The sequence below is a fragment of the Equus caballus genome, chromosome 24 (genome assembly GCF_041296265.1).
Source record: "Equus caballus isolate H_3958 breed thoroughbred chromosome 24, TB-T2T, whole genome shotgun sequence".
Taxonomy (NCBI): Eukaryota; Metazoa; Chordata; class Mammalia; order Perissodactyla; family Equidae; genus Equus; species Equus caballus.
In genome coordinates, this window is record NC_091707.1 from 32,159,303 (window position 1) to 32,182,925 (window position 23,623).

The 23,623-nt window shown below is 42.7% G+C and overlaps 2 protein-coding genes across 7 annotated transcripts in view; one reads left to right on the top strand and one right to left on the bottom strand.

Annotated features, from left to right (window-relative positions):
* The window catches only part of HEATR4 (HEAT repeat containing 4), a 45,485-nt gene extending 37,882 nt beyond the window's left edge, over window positions 1–7,603 (bottom strand). For 3 of the 6 annotated variants that reach the window (XR_011432218.1, XM_023628064.2, XM_023628065.2), the window contains exon 1: window positions 6,941–7,603. Coding sequence is in view for 2 of the 6 variants with exons in the window: in XM_023628064.2 (XP_023483832.2) it covers window positions 6,941–6,996 (56 nt within the window). In the remaining 4 variants the exon portion in view is untranslated. Of the gene's footprint in view, window positions 1–749; window positions 837–2,033; window positions 2,130–6,940 lie in introns of those variants that run through there. The other 3 variants (XM_070250092.1, XR_011432219.1, XM_070250091.1) reach the window with 3 other exon arrangements.
* Window positions 7,585–13,176, top strand: LOC100147142 (acyl-coenzyme A thioesterase 1). The gene is made up of 3 exons (XM_023628067.2): window positions 7,585–8,341; window positions 10,399–10,601; window positions 12,449–13,176. Exons 1-3 carry the CDS (start codon window positions 7,756–7,758, stop codon window positions 13,037–13,039), a joined length of 1,380 nt encoding a protein of 459 aa, XP_023483835.2. The 5' UTR covers window positions 7,585–7,755; the 3' UTR covers window positions 13,040–13,176.
* The last annotated feature ends 10,447 nt before the right edge of the window (window positions 13,177–23,623 follow it).

Below are 23,623 nucleotides of genomic sequence, written 5' to 3' on the forward strand. Positions count from 1 at the left end.
ACCATATTATCATTATCAGTTATTATAAATTCTCAAGGACTAATTATTATCATCTAATATGATGGCTTGTTGAAAAGGGAGGAAACTTCGCACGATAGATTTGTTTTGTTTTTCTTCTCCCCAAAGCCCCCAGTACATAGTTGTATATTCTAGTTGTGGGTCCTTCTAGTTGTGCTATGTGGGACGCTGCCTCAGCATGGCCTGATGAGCGTGCCATGTCCTCGCCCAGAATCCAAACCAGCAAAACCCTGGGCTGCCAAAGCAGAGCGCGTGAACCTAACCACTGAGCCACCGGGCCGGCCGCACTAGATATGTTTTGAAAAGGAATGGGGACAGGACAAAATATTGTAAGGTTTAATCAAAAGAGGCTTGTCCTGCATGGACTTAGAGTCAGAAGAAAGTATAAGACCCGGTTCTGTACTTCCCAGCCATGTTACCTTCGGCAAATGATTTAATACCCCCAGTTTGCCTCAGTTTGCCAATGTGAAAATAGAGTCGGATACCTGTTCTAATTTACTATTGATATGAAGCTCAAAATCAGGGAACATGTGTGAAAGTACTTTGCAAGCTGCAAAGTATTACTACGAGGAATTGTTATTGTTGACTTAGAGCATGGACTATTGTCCTTAGAAGGCAAGTCTCTGGGGTCCCACAGTTAGATGCAGTGGGCACTTAGGGAACAGTTTAGGAATACTGGGGCCCTAGGCAATGAAAAGAGAAGGTGTATAGAGAGGGAACAAGAGACTTACGAATGCAGTTTGGAGCCTCCATAGTATCCAAACTTAAATATTACCTGGACCAGCACGGAGGCAGGGGTCCTCTCCCAGCAAACAGCCCTTAAGAACCAAAAGCAGATTGGTGGGTCCCAGGTGCTTTTGTGCACTGACAGCATAAAAAATTGAATAAATGGCATCCTACAGTTATTCAAACCTGGCGTAACTATAGCCCAGGCCCTGCAGTCTGGTAAGCAACAACCACCAGCATGATCTCTGCACTGCTGGGAACTTGCCTAGACAGGCAAGAGTGAAGTTGTGGTTAGGCCACAGGCCTCCAGTTAAAACCTGACAGAAGAATCCAGACTCAAAATGGGCAATATCCCAGAGGTTCCAAATTGAGTTCCACTCTTCTACTCACCTTTCCAGTCCCCTATCCTCACCCCCTGGCCTGGTACCTTTATTCTGCAAAAATAGTTGAAGTGGGCTGAATAATGCATGCTAAAAGGAGTAATATCTTGCTGTTTCCCTTCTGTTATTAAACCAGTAGAAACTGCCACAGAAGAAAAGGCTAAAAAGCAATAAATCTTAGCACAGTATCTTCTGCGAGCTTTTAAAAAGTAATACAGTCTCACCTCTACTCACAGATTCTGAAGTTCTGAGGTAGGGCCCAAGAGGGGACAGTCAGCTTCTGGGATGGTGTTTGTTAGATATGGTTAAAGGGACCTTCTGCATCAAGATCACCTACGGAGCATGTTAAAATGCAGATTCCTGTATCCTGCGCCCCAGAATGTTCGTTCCGTAGGCTGCAAATCCTCATTTTAACAAGCTCTCAGAGGTTTTTGTGCACATTACATTTAGAGAAAGCGCAGCCCCAAGAGGTATCTGTGTGATGTGTGAAGGAAACTTGGTTAGTGGGCAGAGCGAGATGAGGGAACCTAGCCTCTTCACCTGGCTTGTTTCAAATCCCTCTCTTGCTGCCTCTTTCTCATCAGAAACTTCCCTTCACTTTTTTCCCTCCACTTTCTAATTCCCATCCTTTGCCTTGCACTCACACAGATATACTGCTCTCTTCTGAGATTACTTTGGAAACTGACATAAAGAAGATCTTTCCAACTCTTTTGTCTTACAGATTTAAAAACCGAGGCCCAGAGAAGAGAGACATGACTAAGGTCATAGTACTGGTTAGAACCAGAAGCAGTATTGACTCTTTGACACCTAATCCCAAATGTTTTCAACTACTTCAGGCTGCCTCTCATCACTCAGCTGATGCTAGTAAGCTCACTTCAGATATTGGAAAAGCAGCAGTTTTGAAATTACCTTCGAAATGACCTCTCACAACAAGGTCTTCAACAGGAAGCAAGGTTCTCCATCTTAACTTTACTTAGTTTCCTAGGTTCCAAAGCTGTTTACATTGGTTACCAGGTACCACCTCTTCAGAATTCCATGAGTCTACTCACAGAACCTATGGGTTCAATCAGGAGTATCTTCAGCTACTTATTAAATTTCCTTCTTTGTAAACTGAGCTTTGGGAAATTGCATTGTATTTATTGATTGGTGGCAAAATGGATTTCTTGGTCAGCCTTTGAAAAATAAACCTCTAGATATATGCAGCTCGATAAGTTTTCCCCCACAGGGGTTCCTGCGTCCTGCTGAAAAACAGGCAAAGCGGGGAACACAAGAATGCCCAGCTCTGGCGTGCTTCAGATGACCAGGCTGATAGAGCGACTCATTTGTTCTTTGGTTCCCATTCCCCTGTCATCTCCACCCCTACTTAATTGAACATCTGTCCCAACTGAAAGCAACTTCTTTACTGTAATTGTTTGATGCAGTGTGTCCTTTGGTATTCCAGTTGATGAAGCTAGCCAATACCTTTTGCCTTCATTTGGGAAGGAAAACAATTCACCTGAACAGTAATCCCTCAGGGTTTTACTGAGAGTCCTTATCTTTCACAAATCCTGAAGGTTGACCCGGCTGATACACGGTTTCCTAGGGGCTCTACTTTGTTGCAGTATGTGGACAGTCTGCTTCTTTGCTCTCCCTCCCAAACCTCACAGGAAGAGAGCATCCACGTGCTAAAGCTTTTAGCCTTAAAAGGACACAAAGGTCGCCAAGGAGAAACTGCAGTTTGCCCAAACCCAGGTTCAATTTTTAGGGCATCTGGTATCAGAACAAGGGCTACATTTAGATCCAAATAGGCTTCATGGTATCCTAAATTTCCCAAAACCCAAAACTAAGCATCACCTGCAAGGTTTTCTCGGGCTAGCTGGTTATTGTTGAAATTGGATTCCAAATCTCTCTCTTTTGGCCACACCTCTGTGTGTTTTACTGAAGAACAACAACCCTGACCGAATTTTATGGGAAGAACAAGATGACATAGCCTTTAAAGCCTTAAAGGAGGGTTTAATGAACCGCCCTGCCCTTGGGCATCCCAATTATCAGCTTCCCTTTTTCCTTTTTGTATATGAAAAGGAAAGGAATACCCTTGGGATACTCACCCCAAAATGCGAGGACCACCATCCACCCCATAGGGTATTATAGCCAACTGGACCCTGTGACGCAGCGATAGCCACTTTGCCTTAAAGCTGTTACCACAACTGCCCTTTTGGTTAAGGACACCACGGAAATAATTGTGAGATCCTCTTGAACCATCTTCATAGCTCATGTAGTGGAAGCTCTCCTGAATTCTCATGACACTCAACATTTTCCAGTCAGCCACTTCAGCTCCTATGAAATCCTATTGCTAACTGCTCCTCACATGACTCCTTCATATTCTAATAAGCCAGCTACTCTTCTCCTCTCCATTATGGATGAAATCTCTCATGACTGCTTAACACTGACAGGTCACCTCCTGACTCCTCATGATGATCTGCGGAAACTTATTTGAATAATGCCAACTTTTCATGGTTCACTGATAGTTCTTATGTGACAACAGTGAATATTGTGCTGGATATGCAATATCAACACTCTTTGATGTAACTGAAGCAGCACCTTTGCCTTTGGCTACAATAGCCCAGCAAGCTGGAATTATGCATACTCACACAGGCCTGCGCCCCAGTCAAAGGCAAAACTGTGAACATTTATAGTAATACATTCTTGGAGTGGCTCATGATTTTGGAATGCTCTGGAAGCAATATGGCTTCCTTACTTCCAGCAGAGAGAAAATTAAAAACAGCCCTTATGTTCATGAATGATTGGAGGCTATATATTTACCTGCTACTTTAGCTATTATTAAGATACTGGAGCATTCTAAACTTGACTCTCTGGAAGCTAAAGAGAATCACCTTGCTGACACTTCTGCAAGGAATGCTGCTCTTAAAGGAACCAACAGCAGCCAAACCTCTGTCATGGTCCAAAAAGATATTTCCCCAAATGATACTTTAGAAAAACTGGTTAGGTAAGCCCAACAATTAGCCTCAGAAAAGGAAAAGTAGGGTTAGAAATTCAATAATGACTGGTTTCATAAAAAGAGAAAGTTCTGGTTTGGACTAAATAACCCAGTCCTACCAAAGTCTAAAATTCCCACTCCTGACCACTGTACATGCATTAAACCATTGCCCACCAACAAAATGATAAGCATTCATGAATCAATATTGGGGAAATATAAATAAGGCTGCAAAAAGCACCTACCTCACTTGTCCCACCTGTCCAAAATACAATCCAAGGAACCCTGTTCGCACTGCTTCTGGACATTTTAAATTGCCTACCAGGCCATTTGAGGTTTGGCAAATGGATTGCATACAGTTGCTCCCGTCTCATGGATATAAATATGTTTTAGTCGTGGTCTGTATGTTTTCTCACTGGACTGAAGACTTCCTTTTTAGATAGGCTACTGCCTCTTCTGTGGCTAAAGTCCTTTTAGAAAAGATTATCCCTACCTGGGGAACCTCTTTCAAACTTCACAGCGATCGAGGAACCCATTTTCCCAGTCAGGTGCTCTGACAAGTCTGCTGTTTGACTGGTTTCACAACACTTTCACTGAGCTTACCACTTTCAATCCTCTGGTTTAGTAAAATGCACTAACGGCATTGTTAAGACTTAATTGGCAAAATTTGTAGAGACCCCCGAAATACCTTGGCTCAAAAGCATTGCCATTGGTCTTCTAAATCTCAGATCCACCCCCGTTGGAACTAATAAACTCTCACCCTTTGGGATAGTCACAGGATGCCCAAAGCATCTGGCTTCTGCCTCTTTTGATCTGGAGTTGGCAAAAGGAGATACACTTCAATATTGGAAAGGCCTAATTTCTTCTATCAAAAATAACTACATTCTAGTACAGCAATCTTTTCATGGTGTGCTCCAGGGAGACGAGAACCTTAAGCATCACACCTTGCAACCTGGAGATTTCATCTATTGGAAAAGACACCTCCAGAAAGACTCTTCAATCTCTCTGGAAAGGCCCCTATCAAGTACTGCTAACTAACCCTTGTGTCACCAAACTCCAGGGAGTAGACTCTTGGATTCACGTGACACATCTAAAGAAAGCACCAAATCCTGACGACCTGCACACCATCTGGTAACCTGAAGGTAAAGATTTCCTGGAATCGAAGCAGATGACATCTGATGAGACAACTTTCCTAAGATGTCCAGACCAGGCCTATTAGAAGGATACAAACTTAGATAGGAAATGAGAGATCTCCCTCCTACCCATCCTTCTTACTCAAATGTGATCTTAGTACGTTTCCATCTGTTCACTTTCCCTCTGACATGGGACATGACACCTACGGAAGGTCCTTCCTGGCATCAAGGACAAAAGGCCACTGAATCTGGAAAAACCTGACTCTTGGTCAGTGATGCTTTCAGAGAAAGATCCTGATCAAACGGGGAAAATTTGAAAATAACAGAATCCTCATTTAAAATGGAGTGGGGAAGCCAGAAGAGAGAACTCTCATGCACGGCAACTCAACACAGCACAGACCCCAACAGGAAGAGCCATACCTTGCATCTCCAACAGGAAGTAATACTACTTACTACCCCATAAAAGGAAGGAAGATATTCCTGAGCAACAGCTCAGCCAATGAAAAGCCACTACACTGCCAATGGACTCTGTTTACAACAGCCCCTCCCAACTTCATAAAAGAATGTTTCTCTGGACTTGCACATGGTTCTCCATAGCTGTATGTCCTGAATTGCAGTTGTTTGCAATTCTTGAATAAACCCATTCTGCTGGTAAAATAACTGGCTCCTTATTTGTTTTAGGTCAACACCACGTGATCCAGCACTTCCACTTCTGGGTATATACCCCAAAGAATTGAAAGCAGGGGCTCATACAGATATTTGCACACCCATGTTCACAGCAGTATATTCACAATAGTCAAAAGGTGGAAACAACCCAAATGGCCATCAGTGGCTGAATGGATAAAGAAAATGTGGTATATACATACAATAGAATATTATTTAGCTTTAAAAAGGAATGAAATTATGATATATGCTACATATATGGATGAACCTGGAAGACATTATGCTAAGTGAAATAAGCCAGACACAAAAGGACAAATAGTGTATGCTTCCACTTCTACGAGGTGCCTAGAATAGTCAAATTCATAGAGACAGAAAGTGGAATAGTGATCTGCAGGGGTGGGAGGAGGGGGCAATGGGGTATTACTGTTTGAGGGGTCCAGAGTTTCAGTTTGGGTGGTTAAAACGTTCTGGAGAGATGGACAATGGTGATGAGTGCACAACAATGTGAATGTACTTAATTAACTATACACATCTTATGTTTGTATATTACCACAAATTTTTTAAAAAACAACTCTGTTTAATTATAAAAGCCATGCTTTTTTTCTGATAGAAATTCTGGACAAAGAAGAAAATTAAAACTACCCATAATACCCCAAAGCCAAAGAAATACCATTTTGGGGTAGTTTTTGACTAGTCTTTTTTTCTTCTTCTCTTTAATGTATTAATATGTTTTTAAAGAGTTATATATGTTTTCTACCTGCTTAAAGATGTCATGAAAATTTGCTCATCATATTCTGCTATATCATTTTTAATGGCTCCATCTCTTCTGTTATATGACTGCATCACAATTAAACCAAATCTATATTGCTAGTTTGTTTCTCATTTTTCCTCTTTTAAAACAACAACATGATAAGCATGCTTGTAGCCAGATATTTACACACATTCACGAATATTTACTTAGGAGAAATTCCTAAAAGTGGAATTGTGAGTTAAAAAGAATGCATCTTTTAAACATTTTTAACCAAATTGCTCTGAAAACGTCATACCAGTTTGTGTCCACCACCAGTCTATGAATGTCTGTTTTCCAAATCTTCTCCAGCATAGGACATCATCATGTGAGAGACACTTAAAGCATAATGGTTCAGAGCACAGGCTCTGGAATCCAACTGCAAAGATTTAAAGCCCAGCATAGCCACTTTCTAGCTGTGTGATCTTCGGCAAATCAGTTCATCTCTCTGGGCCTTAATTTTTTCATAAGTCTCTTGTAAGAATTGGCTATTATTATTTACCTTCTTTAGTTTATGAGGCTCTTGTGCACAAAATATAGTGTGAAGCATCCCACAGAACCAGTACAAAATTAGAACTACAGGGAGTTGTAGGACTGATGACCAGCAGAACATGACAACATTTGGAACTAGGATTATTAAAGGGTGTCAATTACTCAACAAAGGGCTAAAACTCAATTCCAGTCCTGAACTCCTCTTAGCCATTAAGAGTTTGGTGACTGGAGACTTTGTTAGGTGCCAGGTACCTCAGAGCCAGCTCTGCTAAACCGCGCTTTGCACGTGCCAAAAAGCTTCCGAGTGGCGGAACTAGGAAGTTCTTTCCCGACTTAATGTAGAAGCTTTTTATTACAGGAGACTTTGGGCAAGTTCGTCCGTGTCTCTCTCTCTGCGCTTGCTCTTAAAGTACGCTACTGATTGGCACGTCTCTGGTTCACCAAACTGTTCAGCAGGCTGCGTGTCTCCATTGGTCGCTTAGCCTGCAGATAAGGAGCCTGCCACCAGGGGATCTCTAACCACTTTCGAACCTTCTCCACAGCTCTGATCAGTTGATCCGAGGTCTGAAATCAAGGCGCAAAATGTTGGCCTCATCTCCCGCTGTCCTGCGAACGGCTGCACTCGGCCGATGGGGCCCAAAGAGCTGGGCGCGGCTGCCGGGCTGTCCTAAGCTGAGGCCTGCCAACCCGGTCTCGTGGGTTCCTGCTCGGAAGTCGGCGACGGTGACCGTGGAGCCCGCGGGCCGCTGCCTCTGGGACGAGCCCGTGCGCATCGCCGTGCGCGGCCTGGCCCCGGGGCAGCCGGTCACGCTGCGCGCGTCCCTGCGCGACGAGAAGGGCGCGCTCTTCCGGGCCCACGCGCGCTACCGCGCCGACGCCACGGGCCAGCTGGACCTGGAGCGCGGGCCCGCGCTGGGCGGCAGCTTCGCGGGGCTCGAGCCCATGGGGCTCCTCTGGGCCCTGGAGCCCGAGAAGCCCCTGCTGCGGCTGGTGAAGCGGGACGTGCAGACGCCGTTCGCCGTGCAGCTGGAGGTGCTCGACGGCCACGAGCCCGAGGCCGGGCGGCTGCTGGGCCGGGCGGTGCACGAGCGCGCCTTCCTGGGGCCCGGGGTGCGGCGGGAGCCGGTGCGCGCGGGCCGGGTGCGCGCCACGCTCTTCCTGCCGCCAGGTGAGCCCCCCGCTTCCCTATTCTATCAGCCAGTCTTTCTCCTGTTTTCTTGGCTTCTACCGAGAGGAAGGAGGTGGCTCCAACATTCTGGAGGTCCCTGGGGCCTTACAATGTCAAGGACACAGGCGTGAAATGTAGGCCGGCTGGGGAGATGTTCTGCTGATCCAAAACAGAGAGGCCAGTTAAAAAGCATCCTAGGGGATCAGATCGGTGACCTAGTGGTTAAGTGGGTCCACTCTGCGGGGCGGCCCGGGGTTCGCAAGTTCGGATCCAGGCTGGACCTACACACCGTTCATCAAACCATGCTGTGGCGGCATCCCAAATACAAAATACAGAAAGATTGGCACACAGATGTCATCTCAGGGACAATCTGCCTCACACATAAAAAAAGAAAACATCCTAAGGGAAGGGAAAAGACCGTTGTAATTTAAAAAAGGAGACATGGGAAGGAAAGGGAAAAGACAGTTCTAAGTTTTTAAGGAAACTTTTTTGGGTAGTTTTAAGTTTTTAATTGTTTTTTAAGTTTCTGTGTTTTCCAACTTTACTTCTAACTCCCACATATATGAAGATTTCAGAAAATCAGCATGAGGGAGGACAGCCTCTTCCTATCAACTGGAAATCTGAAGTTCCTGGATAATTTTACCATTACATAAAAAGCAAGCGGCCAATGAATAAAAAAGATGCTTATCCTCATTAGGAATCAGGGAAATGCAAAATAAACCTACTCAATACATTCCACACCCTCACAATTTGCCAGAATTTAGAAGTCTAACGTTACTAGTTGCTGACAAGTATGTGGAGCAAAAGGAACTCGCATACACTGCTAAAAGGAATATAGTCATTCATCTCCTCCTGGAAATAATTTGTTTTGGTCTAGAAACTTGACTAGGTCATTCTACTCCTGGCACATGTGCACCACGAGGTATTGTGTGTAAGAGCCCAACTGGAAACAGCCCGAATGTCCATCAACAGCAGAACTGACGACTCCACGGAGGTACAGTTACAGCAGAGGTGACTGAACGGCAGCTGCAAGTCACCATGGACGATTCTCAAAACAGTGTGAAATGAAACAAATCCCAGAAGAACACGTTCAACATCATTCCAGTTAGATAAAATTCAAAAAATAGGCAAAATAAGCAAAATACTAAGGTACACATAGAAGTGGTAATCCTGTGAAGGAAATCAGGAGAATGATGAAATCCAGGAGAGGGGACAGGGAGGGAAGGGGCCCAGGGACTCAGGGGGCTTCGGGGGTTAGTACTGGGTGACTTCTGAAAGTGTTGGGTCGAAAGGGTTTGCTTTAGTGTTATTCTTTAAGTGTGGCCTGTTAAATACAAACTTTGATGTAAATGGTGAAAATAGCCAGTAGATAGAGTCATACAGAATATGTAGCCTTTTGAGTCTAGCTTAATGCCTTTGAGATTCATTCCTGTTGCTCCAAGTATCAATAGTTCCTTCTTGCTTCTTAGTGGGACCCCCTTATATGGATGCACAGTTTGTTGATTTATTCACCATTTGAAGGACATTTGGGTTTCAAGTCCTTGGAGATGAGTAAAGTCACTACAAACACTTGCATACACCATTTTGCGAACACAAGTTTTCGTATTTCTTGGGTGGAGACCTGGCAGTGAGGCTGCTGGGGCCTATGGTAAGTATATGTTTCACTGTATCAGAAATGGCCAAGTCTTTCCCGAAGTGGCTGTATCATTTTGCATTCCCACCAGCAGTGTATGATGGTTCCAGTTGCTCCACATCCTCCTGACATTTGGCACTGTCACTTTGGGGAGGGGGGACAATGATTAGCTGTTTTCGTTGTCTGTATGTAAATTGCTTTTAATCAGAAAGTAATACATGTTCCTTGTAAAGAAGTGTGGGTGTAGAGGGGAACGTGGATTCAGCCTCTGCTGCTGTCTGGACCTTCGAAGACCAGAGGTCTTCCAGCATTTCTCATTGTCAACAGAAAACTTTGACATCACCAAGTAGGCAACAGATGGCTTTTGATACCACTGCAAAGAGTTTCAGAAAAAGTTCGTTTTTGTGTTTTGTTTCTTCCACAGAACCTGGACCCTTTCCTGGGATTGTGGACGTTTTTGGAGCTGGAGGTGGCCTTCTGGAATATCGAGCTAGTCTGCTGGCTGGGAAGGGTTTTGCTGTGATGGCTCTGGCCTATTACAACTATGACGACCTCCCCAAGAGCATAGAGAGCCTCCACCTGGAGTACTTTGAGGAAGCTGTGAACTGCCTGCTTAGTCACCCTCAGGTTGGAACTTCTCTAGGAAGTGTGTTAGAGTACCCGGTTCAAGTGTGTGTGTGAACAACCCTCTCTTCCCGGTGCCCCCTCTGAGAGAACAGTAGTAAGTTTAAAGGAAGCACCTGGTGGCCACAGAACCTGGGAACTAGGAGATGTTTTGAGGGTTCTAGGCTCAGGGTAGCAGAGGATCAGAAGAAAAGCCCTGCCTATTTTCCAATTCAGTCAGAGCTGACGGTGTCTGGAAGCTTTGGAGCTCTTAGAAAAGGTGACAGGGTGTCGTAGAGCCAGCATAAGATGTAGATAGACAAAAGTTAAATTTGAGTTCTGATTTCACCAATTACTAGCCCTGTGATCTTGGGGCCTGTGTTTCCTCCTTGGAAAATTTGGGAGATAATAATATCATTTAATTCCTAGTACTTTTATGAGGAATAAGTGGTTGAATACAGTTAAGGATGCTATTGTAGAAGCCACGAGAAAAGAAAGACTGCTGTTGAGAGGTTAATTAAACAGCCATTTGGAATACAAGATTTTGATAAATGTGACAAGAGCAGTCCTTGCTGCATGTTGCAAACCCAGATTACCTTGGAGGGGATTAAGTAGAGAATGGAAGACAAGAAAGAGAAGAGCTGCAGACAATTTCTCCCACAAACTCTACTGTGAAGAGAGTAGAAAACTAGGGCAGAGTGGATGTGGGGTCCAGGGACTGTTATGAAAACGGAAGAGGTACGAGACCCGGAAGTGCATGGATGGGAATGAGCCGGTAGAGAAGAAAGTTATGAAGGGGAGAGAGGGAGAGAGAGAGGGAGCATTTGCAGGAGCAAGGTCCTGGAGAATCAGAGTGGATGGGATCCCAAGCCAAGCAGAGGAGTGGCCTTTGATGAGAACAGAGGGACTCCTTTGGAACCAGAAGGGAAGGCAGAGAACTTGAGTTCATGTGGAGCTCAGTAGAGCTGGCAGGGGAAAGGAGGAGGAGTTCCTCCAGGATAGCTTCTGTCTTCTCCATGGAGGATGGAGAGCTGAAAGTGAGGGTGAACAGAGCTGAAGGCACTTCAGGAGGTAGGAGAAGGTGTGGAATGGTCTTTTGGAGACACGGAGGGCAAACATAACAGTGAAGTGTGGTTGGGTCAATGGGCCATATGGATAGTGATTTGAAATTTGTGGTCATGAAACGAAAGTAAGACCTGTTGGCACAAATGTGTATATATTGCTCCAGCAATGTTCATTTGCACCAGTGCAGACCTAGAGGAAATGATCAGGTGGATTTAGCCAAGGCTAGCCCTTTTCCAGGCTAGTATGCCCAAAGGAAGAGAAGTATTCAAGGAGTTTAGAGTGCTTGCAAGGGAGTGCTAATAACAATGAGGCTGGACATCTAAGCTGGATGAGGTGGGAAGTGAGAACATGACAAAGGTATTGATAGTGAAAATAGTGGTAGTCAGGGTTTCAAGGAGGTGTTAATGGGCAGTCTAGCATGGCTAATCTGGAATTATTTAAGATGGTGATCAGAGAGTAGAATGCTTAAGCTGAGATTCTGGAGATGATCACTTGGTTTAGGTTATGACAATGGGAGTGGGTGGCTGAGGTGGGCTAGATAAAAAGATGATTAGGGGTCAAGGAACTGAGAGGCCAAAGTATTTAGTATATCTTCCACATGGTTATTGAAGTCACCAGGAATGGTGATGGAGAAATTGTGGAAAGGAAGACAGGAAGGATGAGTAAATATCCCAAGGTTGCAAACTTTGTAAATGGTAGAGCCCAGATTCAGGCTCAGTTCCACCTGACCTCTAACTCCGGGCACTACTCCTCACACTGCCATGATCATGGACTCATTCTCCCCTTATCGTCTGTCCTTTTCTCAGGTAAAGGGTCCAGGAGTTGGGCTGCTTGGCATTTCCAAGGGGGGCGATCTCTGCCTCTCCATGGCCTCATTCCTGAAGGGCATCACTGCCACCGTCATAATCAATGGCTCTGTGGCCAACGTTGGAGGCGCCTTGCACTACAAGGGGGAGACTCTGCCCCCTGTAGGCATCAACCCAAAGCGAGTCAAAGTGACCAGTGAGGGCTTTGCAGACATTTTGGATGTCCTCAACAGCCCTTTGGAAGGACCCGACCAGAAGAGCTTCATTCCTGTGGAAAGGGCTGAGAGTGCCTTCCTGTTCCTTGTAGGTCAGGATGACCACAACTGGAAGAGTGAATTCTATGCCAGTGAGGCCTCTAAACGCTTACAGGCGCATGGTAAGGAGAGGCCGCAGATCATCTGTTACCCAGGGGCGGGGCACTACATAGAGCCTCCTTACTTCCCCATGTGCCCGGCTTCCATGCACACCTTGGTGGGCCGTCCTGTCATCTGGGGAGGGGAGCCCAGGGCTCATGCCATGGCCCAGGTGGATGCTTGGAAGCAGCTGCAGGCTTTCTTCCACAAACACTTGGGTGGCAAAGAGTTAGGGTGACTCTCCTGAAAATATAACCAGTTACAGTAGTCGACCCTTATCCATGGTTTCACTTTCATCAGTTTGAGTTATAGTCAACCATGGTCTGAAAATATTAAATGGAAAAGTCCAGAAATAAAGAATTGATAAGTTTTAAATTGCCTGCTGTTCTGAGTTGTGTAATGAAATCTTGTGCCATCCTGCTCCGTCCCACCTGGAACATGAATCATCTCTTTGTCCAGGGTATCCACACTGTAATAACTTTCTGTCACTTAGTTGCCATCTTGGTTATCACACGGACCGTTGCAGTATCACAGAGCTTTTACCTAATAATGGCCCCAATATGCAAGAGTCATGATGCTGCACATTCAGATATGCCAAAGAGAAGCTGTAATGTGCTTCCTTTAAGTGAAAAGGTGAAGTTCTCAACTTAATAGGAAAAGAGAAAAAATTGTATGCTGAGGTTGCTGAGATCTGTGGTACTTTTTATTACAGTATGTTGTTATAATTGTTTTATTTTATTATTAGTTATTGTTCATCTCTTACTGTGCCTAATTTATAAATTAAACTTTATCATAAGTATCTATGGAGAGGAAAAAACTTAATACATATAGGGTCAGTACCAGCCACGGTTTCAGGCATCTACTGGGGTCTTGGAATGTGTTCCCCTCAGAAAAGGGGCACGCCTGTATTTGAAGGTTTTCAGGGTGAGACCCTAATATATGCTAAGGAATATCAGTTGAAGATAGTTCCTCTGGGGTCTTATTAGAACCCTTTTGGGTTTTTATTCTTTTCCCTTTAAATAGCATTACTATGACAAATAGTTTCCATACCAATAAACAATATCAGGAGTGAACAGAGAGCTCTAAGTATAAACAACTTCTGTTAAGGGCTAAATATTGCAACATTCCCAATCAGTACAGTTCATTACAGATATTAACGCTACAGATAAACAGTCTCCTTTCAACGCTTTGACTACTGTCACTACCATCATCCTCCTCCCCACAGTAACCTTAGTGATGACCTTGACATGTGTCCTTTCAGATGTTATCTTGAACCTGCATCTATGCCATTAAACAAGGTGTTTTGTTGCATAAATATCACTTAAAAAGGAATATTGGTTTTACAAACAAATAAGTGGTGGGAAAGGGGCACCTTCTACCCAATACAAACCTTCTGCCACAGCAACACGTGGAACTGACAGAGCTTTCTAGTCCAGCAAGGAAAAGAACTGTTGGGGAAGGACCTGAGGCTCCCAGGGCACCTGTTTTAGGGCAATCATTTAATCCTCTCAACATCTCTGTGAGGCAAGTGAAAGAACGTCTGCAAGCACAGGCTCTCGGCCACAGCACTTTAAGGCAAAAGTAATCTGCTCGAGTCACTGACAGCTGTTGGCAGTAGTTCAAGCAAAGAGAGAAGATCGTGACAAAATCACTCTAAAACCCTCCTTCCTAACAATGAAAATTCAGAGTCATACATTGCGCATTATAGCCTAGGAGGTTGTTTCATGTAATTAGTTAGTGGGGCTTAAAAACTGATGGTCACATTCCAGGGGCCATAAGATTAAACTTCTGGACTCTAGAAGTCTTCAAGAAGGTATTTACAAATAACATTGCGAGACATATTTACGAGTATAGAAAAAGAACAGGACAATTATTAAGATGTAAACATGGCAACTAGAGCTTTTTTGCCTTTATATGGATTATGATTCATATTATTTATATCTCCATTCCCCTTCTGATTTATCATTGAATGTTCTAAATTGCTACTTTACTGAGAATCCTGCCTCAGATTCAGATAGCACCTAAATAAATAACATTTCTTGGGAAGAAAGCTCTTTACTAAGGGTACTAACTAGAGGCTGGTGGTCTTTGGCTCTGCCTAGTCAGGACTGAGACAGAAGAAACTTGAGAGCTAAAAGAAACAAAAGGCAAGCCAGCCCCCGTGGCCTAGTGGTTAAGTTTGGCATGCTTCCCTTTGGCGGCCCAGGTTCAGTTCCCAGTGCAGACCTACAGTACTTCTCTGTCAGTGGTCATGCTGTGGTGGCGGCTCAAATACAAAAAGGGGAAGATTGTCAGTGGATATTATCTCAGGGCAAATCTTCCTCAGCAAAAGAAAAAAAAAACCCAAACAAATAACAGGCTATGAAAGAGTAGAAGATTGTTCTTTTACGTGAATTAAATGTGACACACATACTTTTCGGTCACCACAAACCTCAGTGGGCTCAAGGATGCTCCCTCCCCCATGCCCAGGAATGCCATCGTGGGTAGGTGGTGCTCTCCCTACACTACTGATTATGCTTTCTGCATGCCTTCCTCAACACGTCAGCAGGAAGCTCCAGACTGGTCTAAGGAATACTCTCCAAAGTAACTTCTTCACTGTTCGTCCTGCTGGAATACCGGGCATCCTCAACGATTCTGGGGCAGAACAGAAAGAGACAGATGTTAGGAGTGTAGAGGACCATGTCCTCTGTAGACGAGGCCCTGCAGGAGGCGGAGGAGAGCAGCCCCTCCTGTAACCCCTTCTGATAGAAGGTGGAGGTAGAAACGAGTGGGGCTAAACAGCCTTTCAGCGTGAGGGTGAAACAGCGGAAAAAATGTGCCACAGGGACAGTATCGCAGGAGGGTGGGTGAAACCACATCCAGTCTGGGGTAGGGGTGGGGCGGACTTAGGAGAAGTGGCATTTCAGATGAGACTTGAAGAATAGGTAGGATTTAAAATTGGGAGTTTATGGCTTTTTTCTAAGGTAATATGTGTTTATTGTAGAAAATTTAGAAAATACTGAAAACTATAAAGGAGTCAAAAGTCAGGCACCTGTGCTTACTCACTACCAAATTGTACAGGACAGAACGTGGGGCGGGGAGGAACGTTTACAATGAGGAAACAAGGCAAGCACTACCTTAGGTTAACATCACCAGTGATCAATCGTGTGGACACCACGTACGGTAGTCCCCCCTCAGCCAGTTTCGATTTCCAGAGTTTCAGTCCCACAGTCAACTGCGATTGAGAATCGGAAGATGCTCCTCCGACGTGTCCTCAGAAGGTCAACAGTAGCCTAGCGCTGCATCACAATGCCTACGCCATTCCCCTCCCTTCATCTCATCACGCAGGCATTGTACCGTCTCACATCATCACAGAAGATGGGTGAGGACGCTCCAAGAAGATATTTTGAAGAGAGAGAGAGACCACATGCACGTAACTTTTATTACACTATCTTGGTGTGAAACAAGTTGACAACAGTGACTCCATTTTGTACCCTGGACTCCATCTTGTTTAAAAGATACGAAACTGTGCTGATCTTGCTCAGTGGCCAAAAGAGAGTTATTTGGTGAGAAAGGATTTTCTGAAGGACTGTGCAAAAAGATAGACTATTTTGGGTAGCAACAAGATATCCCTGAGTAAGCCTATCAACTGTGACATAAATTTACCCTCCCTAACAAACAATAAGGTAATTGTTCTGGGCTCTCCTTTTTGCTAATGAAAACTCATGACCTTTATTCCTGAGGGGACACTTTTGTGGCTGCTGGAACCTGTGTTCCCCGAATGCAATTCTTTTTTTTTGTTTTCCTTTTTCTTGAGGAAGATTAGCCCTGAGCTAACTATGGCCTATCCTCCTCATTTTGCTGAGGAAGACTGGCCCTGAGCTAACATCCATGCCCATCTTCCTCTACTTTATATGTGGGACGCCTACCACAGCATGGCTTGCATAGCGGTGCCATGTCCGCTCCCGGGATCTGAACCGGCCAACCCCAGGCTGCCAAGAAGCAGAACACGTGAATGTAACTGCTGCGCCACCAGGCTGGCCCCCAATTGCTATTCTAAAACCCCAAATAAATGCTCTCATTTTGTTTTGCAGTTGTCTCTTTTTTCTAAGTTGACAACTGTCATAATTGTTCTGTTTTGTTAGTAGTTGTTAATCTCTTACTGTGCCTAATTTATAAATTACACTTCATCATAGGGATGTACGTACAGGAAAAGACATAGTATATGTGGGGTTTGGTAGTATCCACGGTTTCAGGCATCCCCATTCAGGGGGGTTTTGGAATGTATTCCCTGCACATAACGGGGCACTGCTGTACCCTTGATCTGATGTGTGGACAGTGGCACTTGGCCTCTGTAGTCTTCCTCTCAACAACCCCTGTCTGATCATGAGAAAAACATCAAACAAGCACAAATTGAAGGATATTCTGCAAAATACGTGACCATAGTACTCAAAATTGTCAAGGTCATGAAAAACAAAGAAAGTCTCAGAAACTGTCACAACCAAGCAGAACCTAGAGAAACATGACTACCAAATGTTAGTATCGTATCCCAGATGGGATATTTGAACAGAAAAAGGACATTAGGGAAATCGAAGGAAATACAAATAGAGTATAGAGTTTAGTTAATATATCGATATAGGCTCATTAGTTGTGACAAATGTGTCATGGTAATGTAAGATGCTAACGACAAGAGAAAGCACAATTAAAATTTTGGTGTACTTCATTTCCTTGCAGGTTTTTTCTACATGTGAATGCATGTCCACGTTTTACTGTTTGTGGAGATTTTTGTCTTGCTTTTCTCTGACAACATCGTGCACTGAGCATTATACCATGCCTCCTCAATGTTGACGATATTTCATAGCCTAGAATGACTTAAGCAATTTTCTATTGTTGGACATCTAGGTTTTAAAAAAGTTTAGCTGTAATGAATAGTGTTGTGATGATCATCTTTACAAATTGATTTCTGTGTAGATCTCAGACCATTTCCTGGGGATGTAGAATTCCCTGTTAACTCAAGAAACATTAAGGCTGGAAATCTAAGTTCCTCTTTGAGCATGATGAGTCACTTCTATACAGTTTAAAAGCACATTATAGGGGCCAGCGCCGTGGTGGAGTGGTTAAGTTCGAGCTCTCTGCCTCCACGGCTCAGGGTTTCGCCACTTCGGATCCAGGGCGGGGACATGGCACGGTGAGGCGGCGTCCCACATGCCACAACTAGAAGGACCCACAACTAAAAAATATACAACTATCTACTGGGGGGATTTGGGGAAGAAAAAGCAGAAAGAAAGACAAAAGAACAAAACCCCTGAAAATAAATATTTAAAAAAAAAAGAGGATTATAGTTCAGCTAGATTATACTTTAAAAGAAAAACAAGTCACAAAGTTAATTTATTTCCCAGCATCTCTGTATAGGAAGCCATTGGTCACTAATCAACGGACACTGTACTTGTACAAAGACAGGAAATTTTTTTCCTGCTGCTATAAGATTACATATTTCACTTTTCTCTTCAGAGACATAAAAGACCTTTTGTGTTACAGTTGTTTCAAATGGTTTGAAACATTGTTCAGCTGACGGCGATGGCGGAAATCAGTAAGATCTATGGCGGAAATCAGTAAGATCTGTGATTTGTTATGTAAGCCAGTAAAGCTTCTTATGCCTTTCTTAACAAAAAACATTGTGTTTGACTTTATGAAATCTCTGTATCTTGATAGTGTGGAGAAGAACGATTAAAGACTCCTCTTCCTACTACCACTGTGGAAAGAAGTATGCTGATGGTTTTCTTAAATCCTAAACACTCTGCATGTCATCCTTCTTCAACGAATATCTTGACAATAAGTGGGCCTTGTGACTTGGACATGCTTTGACGGAGTAGTCTGTCTCAGTGCCAAATCCTACAATCCCCCGTAAGACAATTTTTGTCACTGTAAAGTGAGATTTTTCTCTCTGAGAACTAGCCCCACTTAGTTTTAGAAATGACATCATCTTTTTGTTATGAAAACTGACAGAGCCCATTATGAGGTAAAACATCAAGAACGCAGGCATTAATGATGGAATTTATTCAGGTTTATCAGGGAGAATCAGCCAGTCAGTTGAGTATGAATTAGCATGGGCTCCAAAGCTCAGAGCAACCAGGAGGAGACTGCTCTTTTTCCCTGCTACAGTATAAATGCTTCTAGAATCTCTGATTGATGAGTCAGTTTCTTTGCTAAAAACTGAATTGAGTTATTAATTCCATTAAAATCTAACCAGAAAGTATTAAGGGAGTTACAGCTTCACACAAATCAAGGAAGTGTCCTCCACGGTAAAGTGGACTGAGAAGTTGCAAGATGGCCAGAGTTGTAAGGAGGCACGTAATTTTGATTTGAAGGATGTTTCTTTTCCTCCAAAGAAAATGGCAACGAGTCAGATCTTCAGGTGGAGAAATACCATATGAGCCAAAACGTGGTCACATTTCCGTATGCTAGAATGCCACCCCATCCCCTAGCCAGTCCACCATCTGACTGGACAAAGTGACCATAAGTTATATATGTATGCTGGGTTAGAAAGAAGGCTTTCCACCAATAAACTTCTGTTCCTGAGCCGGGATTTGATTCTCTGTGGCCCCACAGATGAGAAAATCTTATGCTCTCAGAAGTTCTTTCAGGTAATAAACCCCACTCCTGGGCAGGAACCCTTGTCTAAGAGAAGTACTAAGGGGAAAAAGTGAAAGGTGAAGAAGAGAATCTCCCCAAAATAGAAAATTCTTTCAGCTTCAAAACTATTCTGACATGAAAAACTCCTATGAGGGGCCGGCCCCGTGGCCGAGTGGTTAAGTTCGCGTGCTCTGCTGCAGGAGGCCCAGTGTTTCGTTGGTTTGAATCCTGGGTGTGGACATGGCACTGCTCATCAAACCATGCTGAGGCAGTGTCCCACATGCCACAACTAGAAGGACCCACAACGAAGAACATACAACTATTTGCTGCGGGGCTTTGGGGAGAAAAAGGATAAAAATAAAATCTCTTAAAAAAACCCCCAAAAAACTCCTATGAACATCTTCCCTTGATGGGTCAGCCTCACAGTAATTGAGAAACGGGAAGAGATGGCTCCAAGGGGAGGCTTCTTCCATTAGGACTCTCGCTTCAGTGATATACGGAAGACGTAGCCATCGCTATGAATTATAATATCTCATCTCAAAGCTCTACTGGTTTGAATGGAGAAGTTTCCGTATTTTATGGTTTGTGGATGAGTACAAACATGAAAACAAAATCTCATGATCTTAATGCGACAACCTGGTTATGTTTTCCCTCTGCTTTCCCTTTCTTTTACTCTTTTTTGCTTCAAAAAGCAACCCCAAAACTCACTGAGACTGTAGATTGTGCCTAATAAGTAACACTCTTACCAGGTGAATGTGGAGCTAAAAATGCTCAAACTCTACAACTCTAACATGTCTGAGTGACCCTTGTTCTCTTTCTAATTAAGAAAGAAGATGTTGAGGATAAGCGTATTCCTAGACAGGAATAAAGTGGTGAATGAATTTATTACTATGTCAGTACAAAAGTTAAGAAGATATAACCTTGGCGCCAGCCTGGTGGTACAGTGGTTAAGTTAGGCGCCCCACATCAGCAGCCCGGGGTTCACAGGCTTTGATCCTGGGCATAGACCCACACACTGCTCATTGAGCCATGCTGTGATGGCGTCCCACATATAAATCAGAGGAAGATTGGCACAGATTTAGCTCAGGGACAATCTTCCTAAAGGAAAAAAAAAAAGAAGAAGATTGGCAACAGATGTTAGCTCATTTCCCGTCTTCCTCATCACAAAAAATTTTAAAAAAGAAGATATAACCTCAACCAATTTCAGAATGTAATTTATCTAGTTCAACCCAAGAAACATAAAATTAAACACTTTTAAGTCAATAATTCTTCCTTTGAGCATCATCTTCCACTCAGGAGATAAATTTCTACTTACTACACCAGTTAACAGTTCTCTGTGACAAAGGTAAAACATTTATTGTGGCAGATCACTCAAAGAACAGAACAATTGGTTTACAGTTAAGATGTGTCACAATTTAGATCAGTAGAGCCTTCTAAGGTTGCTTCTTATGAAGATTTAGAAAAAATGATGAAATTAGGTAGACCTACAAAACTTGATATCCTATAACTTTCTGAGTAAAGCTTAATGATGTGATTAATATTTAATGACTATTAATAGTAATACTAATGATCTTGAAATATAAATGTTTTCATATCTTCTAATATTCTTAAGTGGCTTTGGGGACTGAAAATTAATATGATATAAAGTTGATAAATACCTACATTTGTATAAAGACTAAACAAAATTATAGTTCAATCCTAAAGCAGTCTCTTCTTATAGAGAACCTTTTATAAAGTTAAAAGAGAAAGAATCCATAGTCATTACACAATCTATGTAGGAGATGATAAATATGTATCTGAATGTAAACTAAAGTGACTTCTCCTAAAACCCAAAATGAAACAAAAAGCAGCTGATTCCAAAAATATATATAAAGAATTATACACCACAACCAAGTGGGAGTCAGCCCAGCGATGTAAGGCTGACTCAGCATTCAAAATTCAATTAATGTAATCCATCACATCAACAGGCTGAGGAAGGAAAATCACATGATCAACAGGTGCAGAAAAAGCATTGGACAAAATCCAACACCCATTCATGATCAAAATTCTCAGCAAACTAGGCATAGAGGGAAACTTACTCAAATTGATAAAGAATATCTACAAAATACCTACAGCTAACATGATACTTAGTGATGAGAAACTAGCAGATTTCCCACTAACATCACCAACAAAGCAAGAATATCCCCTCTCACTATTCCTTTTCAGCATCATGCTGAAAGTCCTGCCTAATGCAATAAGACAAGACAAGACAAGATACATAGATTGGGAACGAGTAAATCAAACTCTGTTTGCAGATCATTTATGTAGAAAATCCAAAAGAATTGACAAAAAATTCTCGGAAGTAATAAGTGGAAGGAACAATGAACAAATGGAATTTGAAATTGAAAGCACAATACCATTTACATTAGCATCCAAAGGTGAAATACTTAGATATAATTCTAACAAAATATATACAATATCTATATGAGGAAAACTACAAAACTGATGAATGAAATAAAAAACTAAAAAGATGGAGAGATATTCCATGTTCATGGATAGGAAGACTCAACATTGGCAAAATGTCAGTTCTTCCCAATATGATCTGTAGATTGAATACAATCGCAACAAAAATCCCAGCAAGTTCTTTTGTAGACCTTGACAAAGTGATTCTAAAGTTTATATGGAGACACAAAAGACCCCAAGTAGCTAATACAGTATTGAAGGAGAAGAACAGAGTTGGAAGACTGACACCACCCATCTTCCACTTACTGTGAAGCTACAGTAATCAAGACAGTGTGGTTTGGCAAAAGAATAGACAAGTAGATCAATGGAACAGAATAGAGAGCCCAGAAATAGATCCGCATAAAAATAGTCAACTGATCTTTGACAAAGGAGAAATGAGAGAATTTTCAACAAATGGCACAGCCACACGCCAAAAATTAACTTAGACACAGATCTTACACTCTTCACAAAAATAACTCTAAAGGGATCATAGAACTAAATCTGAAATGCAAAACTATAAAACTCTTAGAAGATAACGTAGGAGAAAACCTAGACTATCTTGGGTATAGCAGTGACTTTTTACATACAGCAGCAAAGGCATGATCCACGAAGTAATTGAGGAGCTGGACTTCCTTCAAATGAAAACCTTCTGCTCTGCATAAGACACTATCAAGAGAATGAGAAGACAAGCCACAGAATGAGAGAAAATATTTGCAGAACACACAACCAATAAAGGACTGTTAACCATATATACAAAGACCACTTAAAACACTAAGAAAAAAAAAAGCAACCTGACTAAAAAATGGGCCAAGGACCTTAACAGACACCTCAGCAAAGAAGATATACTGATGTCAATTAAGCACATGAAAAGATGCTGTGCATCCTCTCTTCAGGGGAATGTAGATGAAAACAACAATGAGATACCAATACACATCTACTAGAATGGCCAAAATTCAGAACACTGACAACACCAAATGCTGGCATAGATGTGGAACGAGAACACTATTTATTGCTGCTAGCAATGCACAATGCTACAGCCACTTTGGAATACAGTTTAGAAGTTTCCGGCAAAACTAAATATACTTTTGTTTGTTTCCATTTGTTGTTGTCTGTTTGTTTTTTTCTTATTTTTTTATTGAGGTCATAATAGTTTACATCATTGTGAGGTTTCAGCTCTACCCTATTTCTTGTCTGTGCCCATATAGGTGCTCCCCTTCACCCCCTGTGCCCACCCCCTAACCCCCTTCCCCTGCTAACCACTGGACTGTTGTCTTTGTCTATGTGTTTATCTTCCACATATGAATGAAGTCATACGGTGTTTGTCTTCCTCAATCTGGCTTATTTCTCTTAACATAATACCCTCCAGGTCCATCCATGTTGTAGCAAATGGAGTGATTTTGTCTTTTTTACGGCTGAGTAGTATTCCATTGTGTGTGTGTGTATGTATATATATATATATACACATACCCCATCTTCTTTATCAAGTTGTTGGTTGATGGGCATTTGGATTGCTTCCATGTCTTGCCTATTGTGTATAATGCTGCAATGAACATAGAGGTACATAGATCACTTTGGATTGTTGATTTCAAGTTGTTAGGATAGATACCCTGTAGTGGAATAGCTGGGTCATACAGTATTTCTATTTTTAGTTTTTTGAGGAATCTCCATACTGTTTTCCATAGTGGCTGCACCAGTTTGCATTCCCAATAGCAGTGTATGAGGGTTCCTT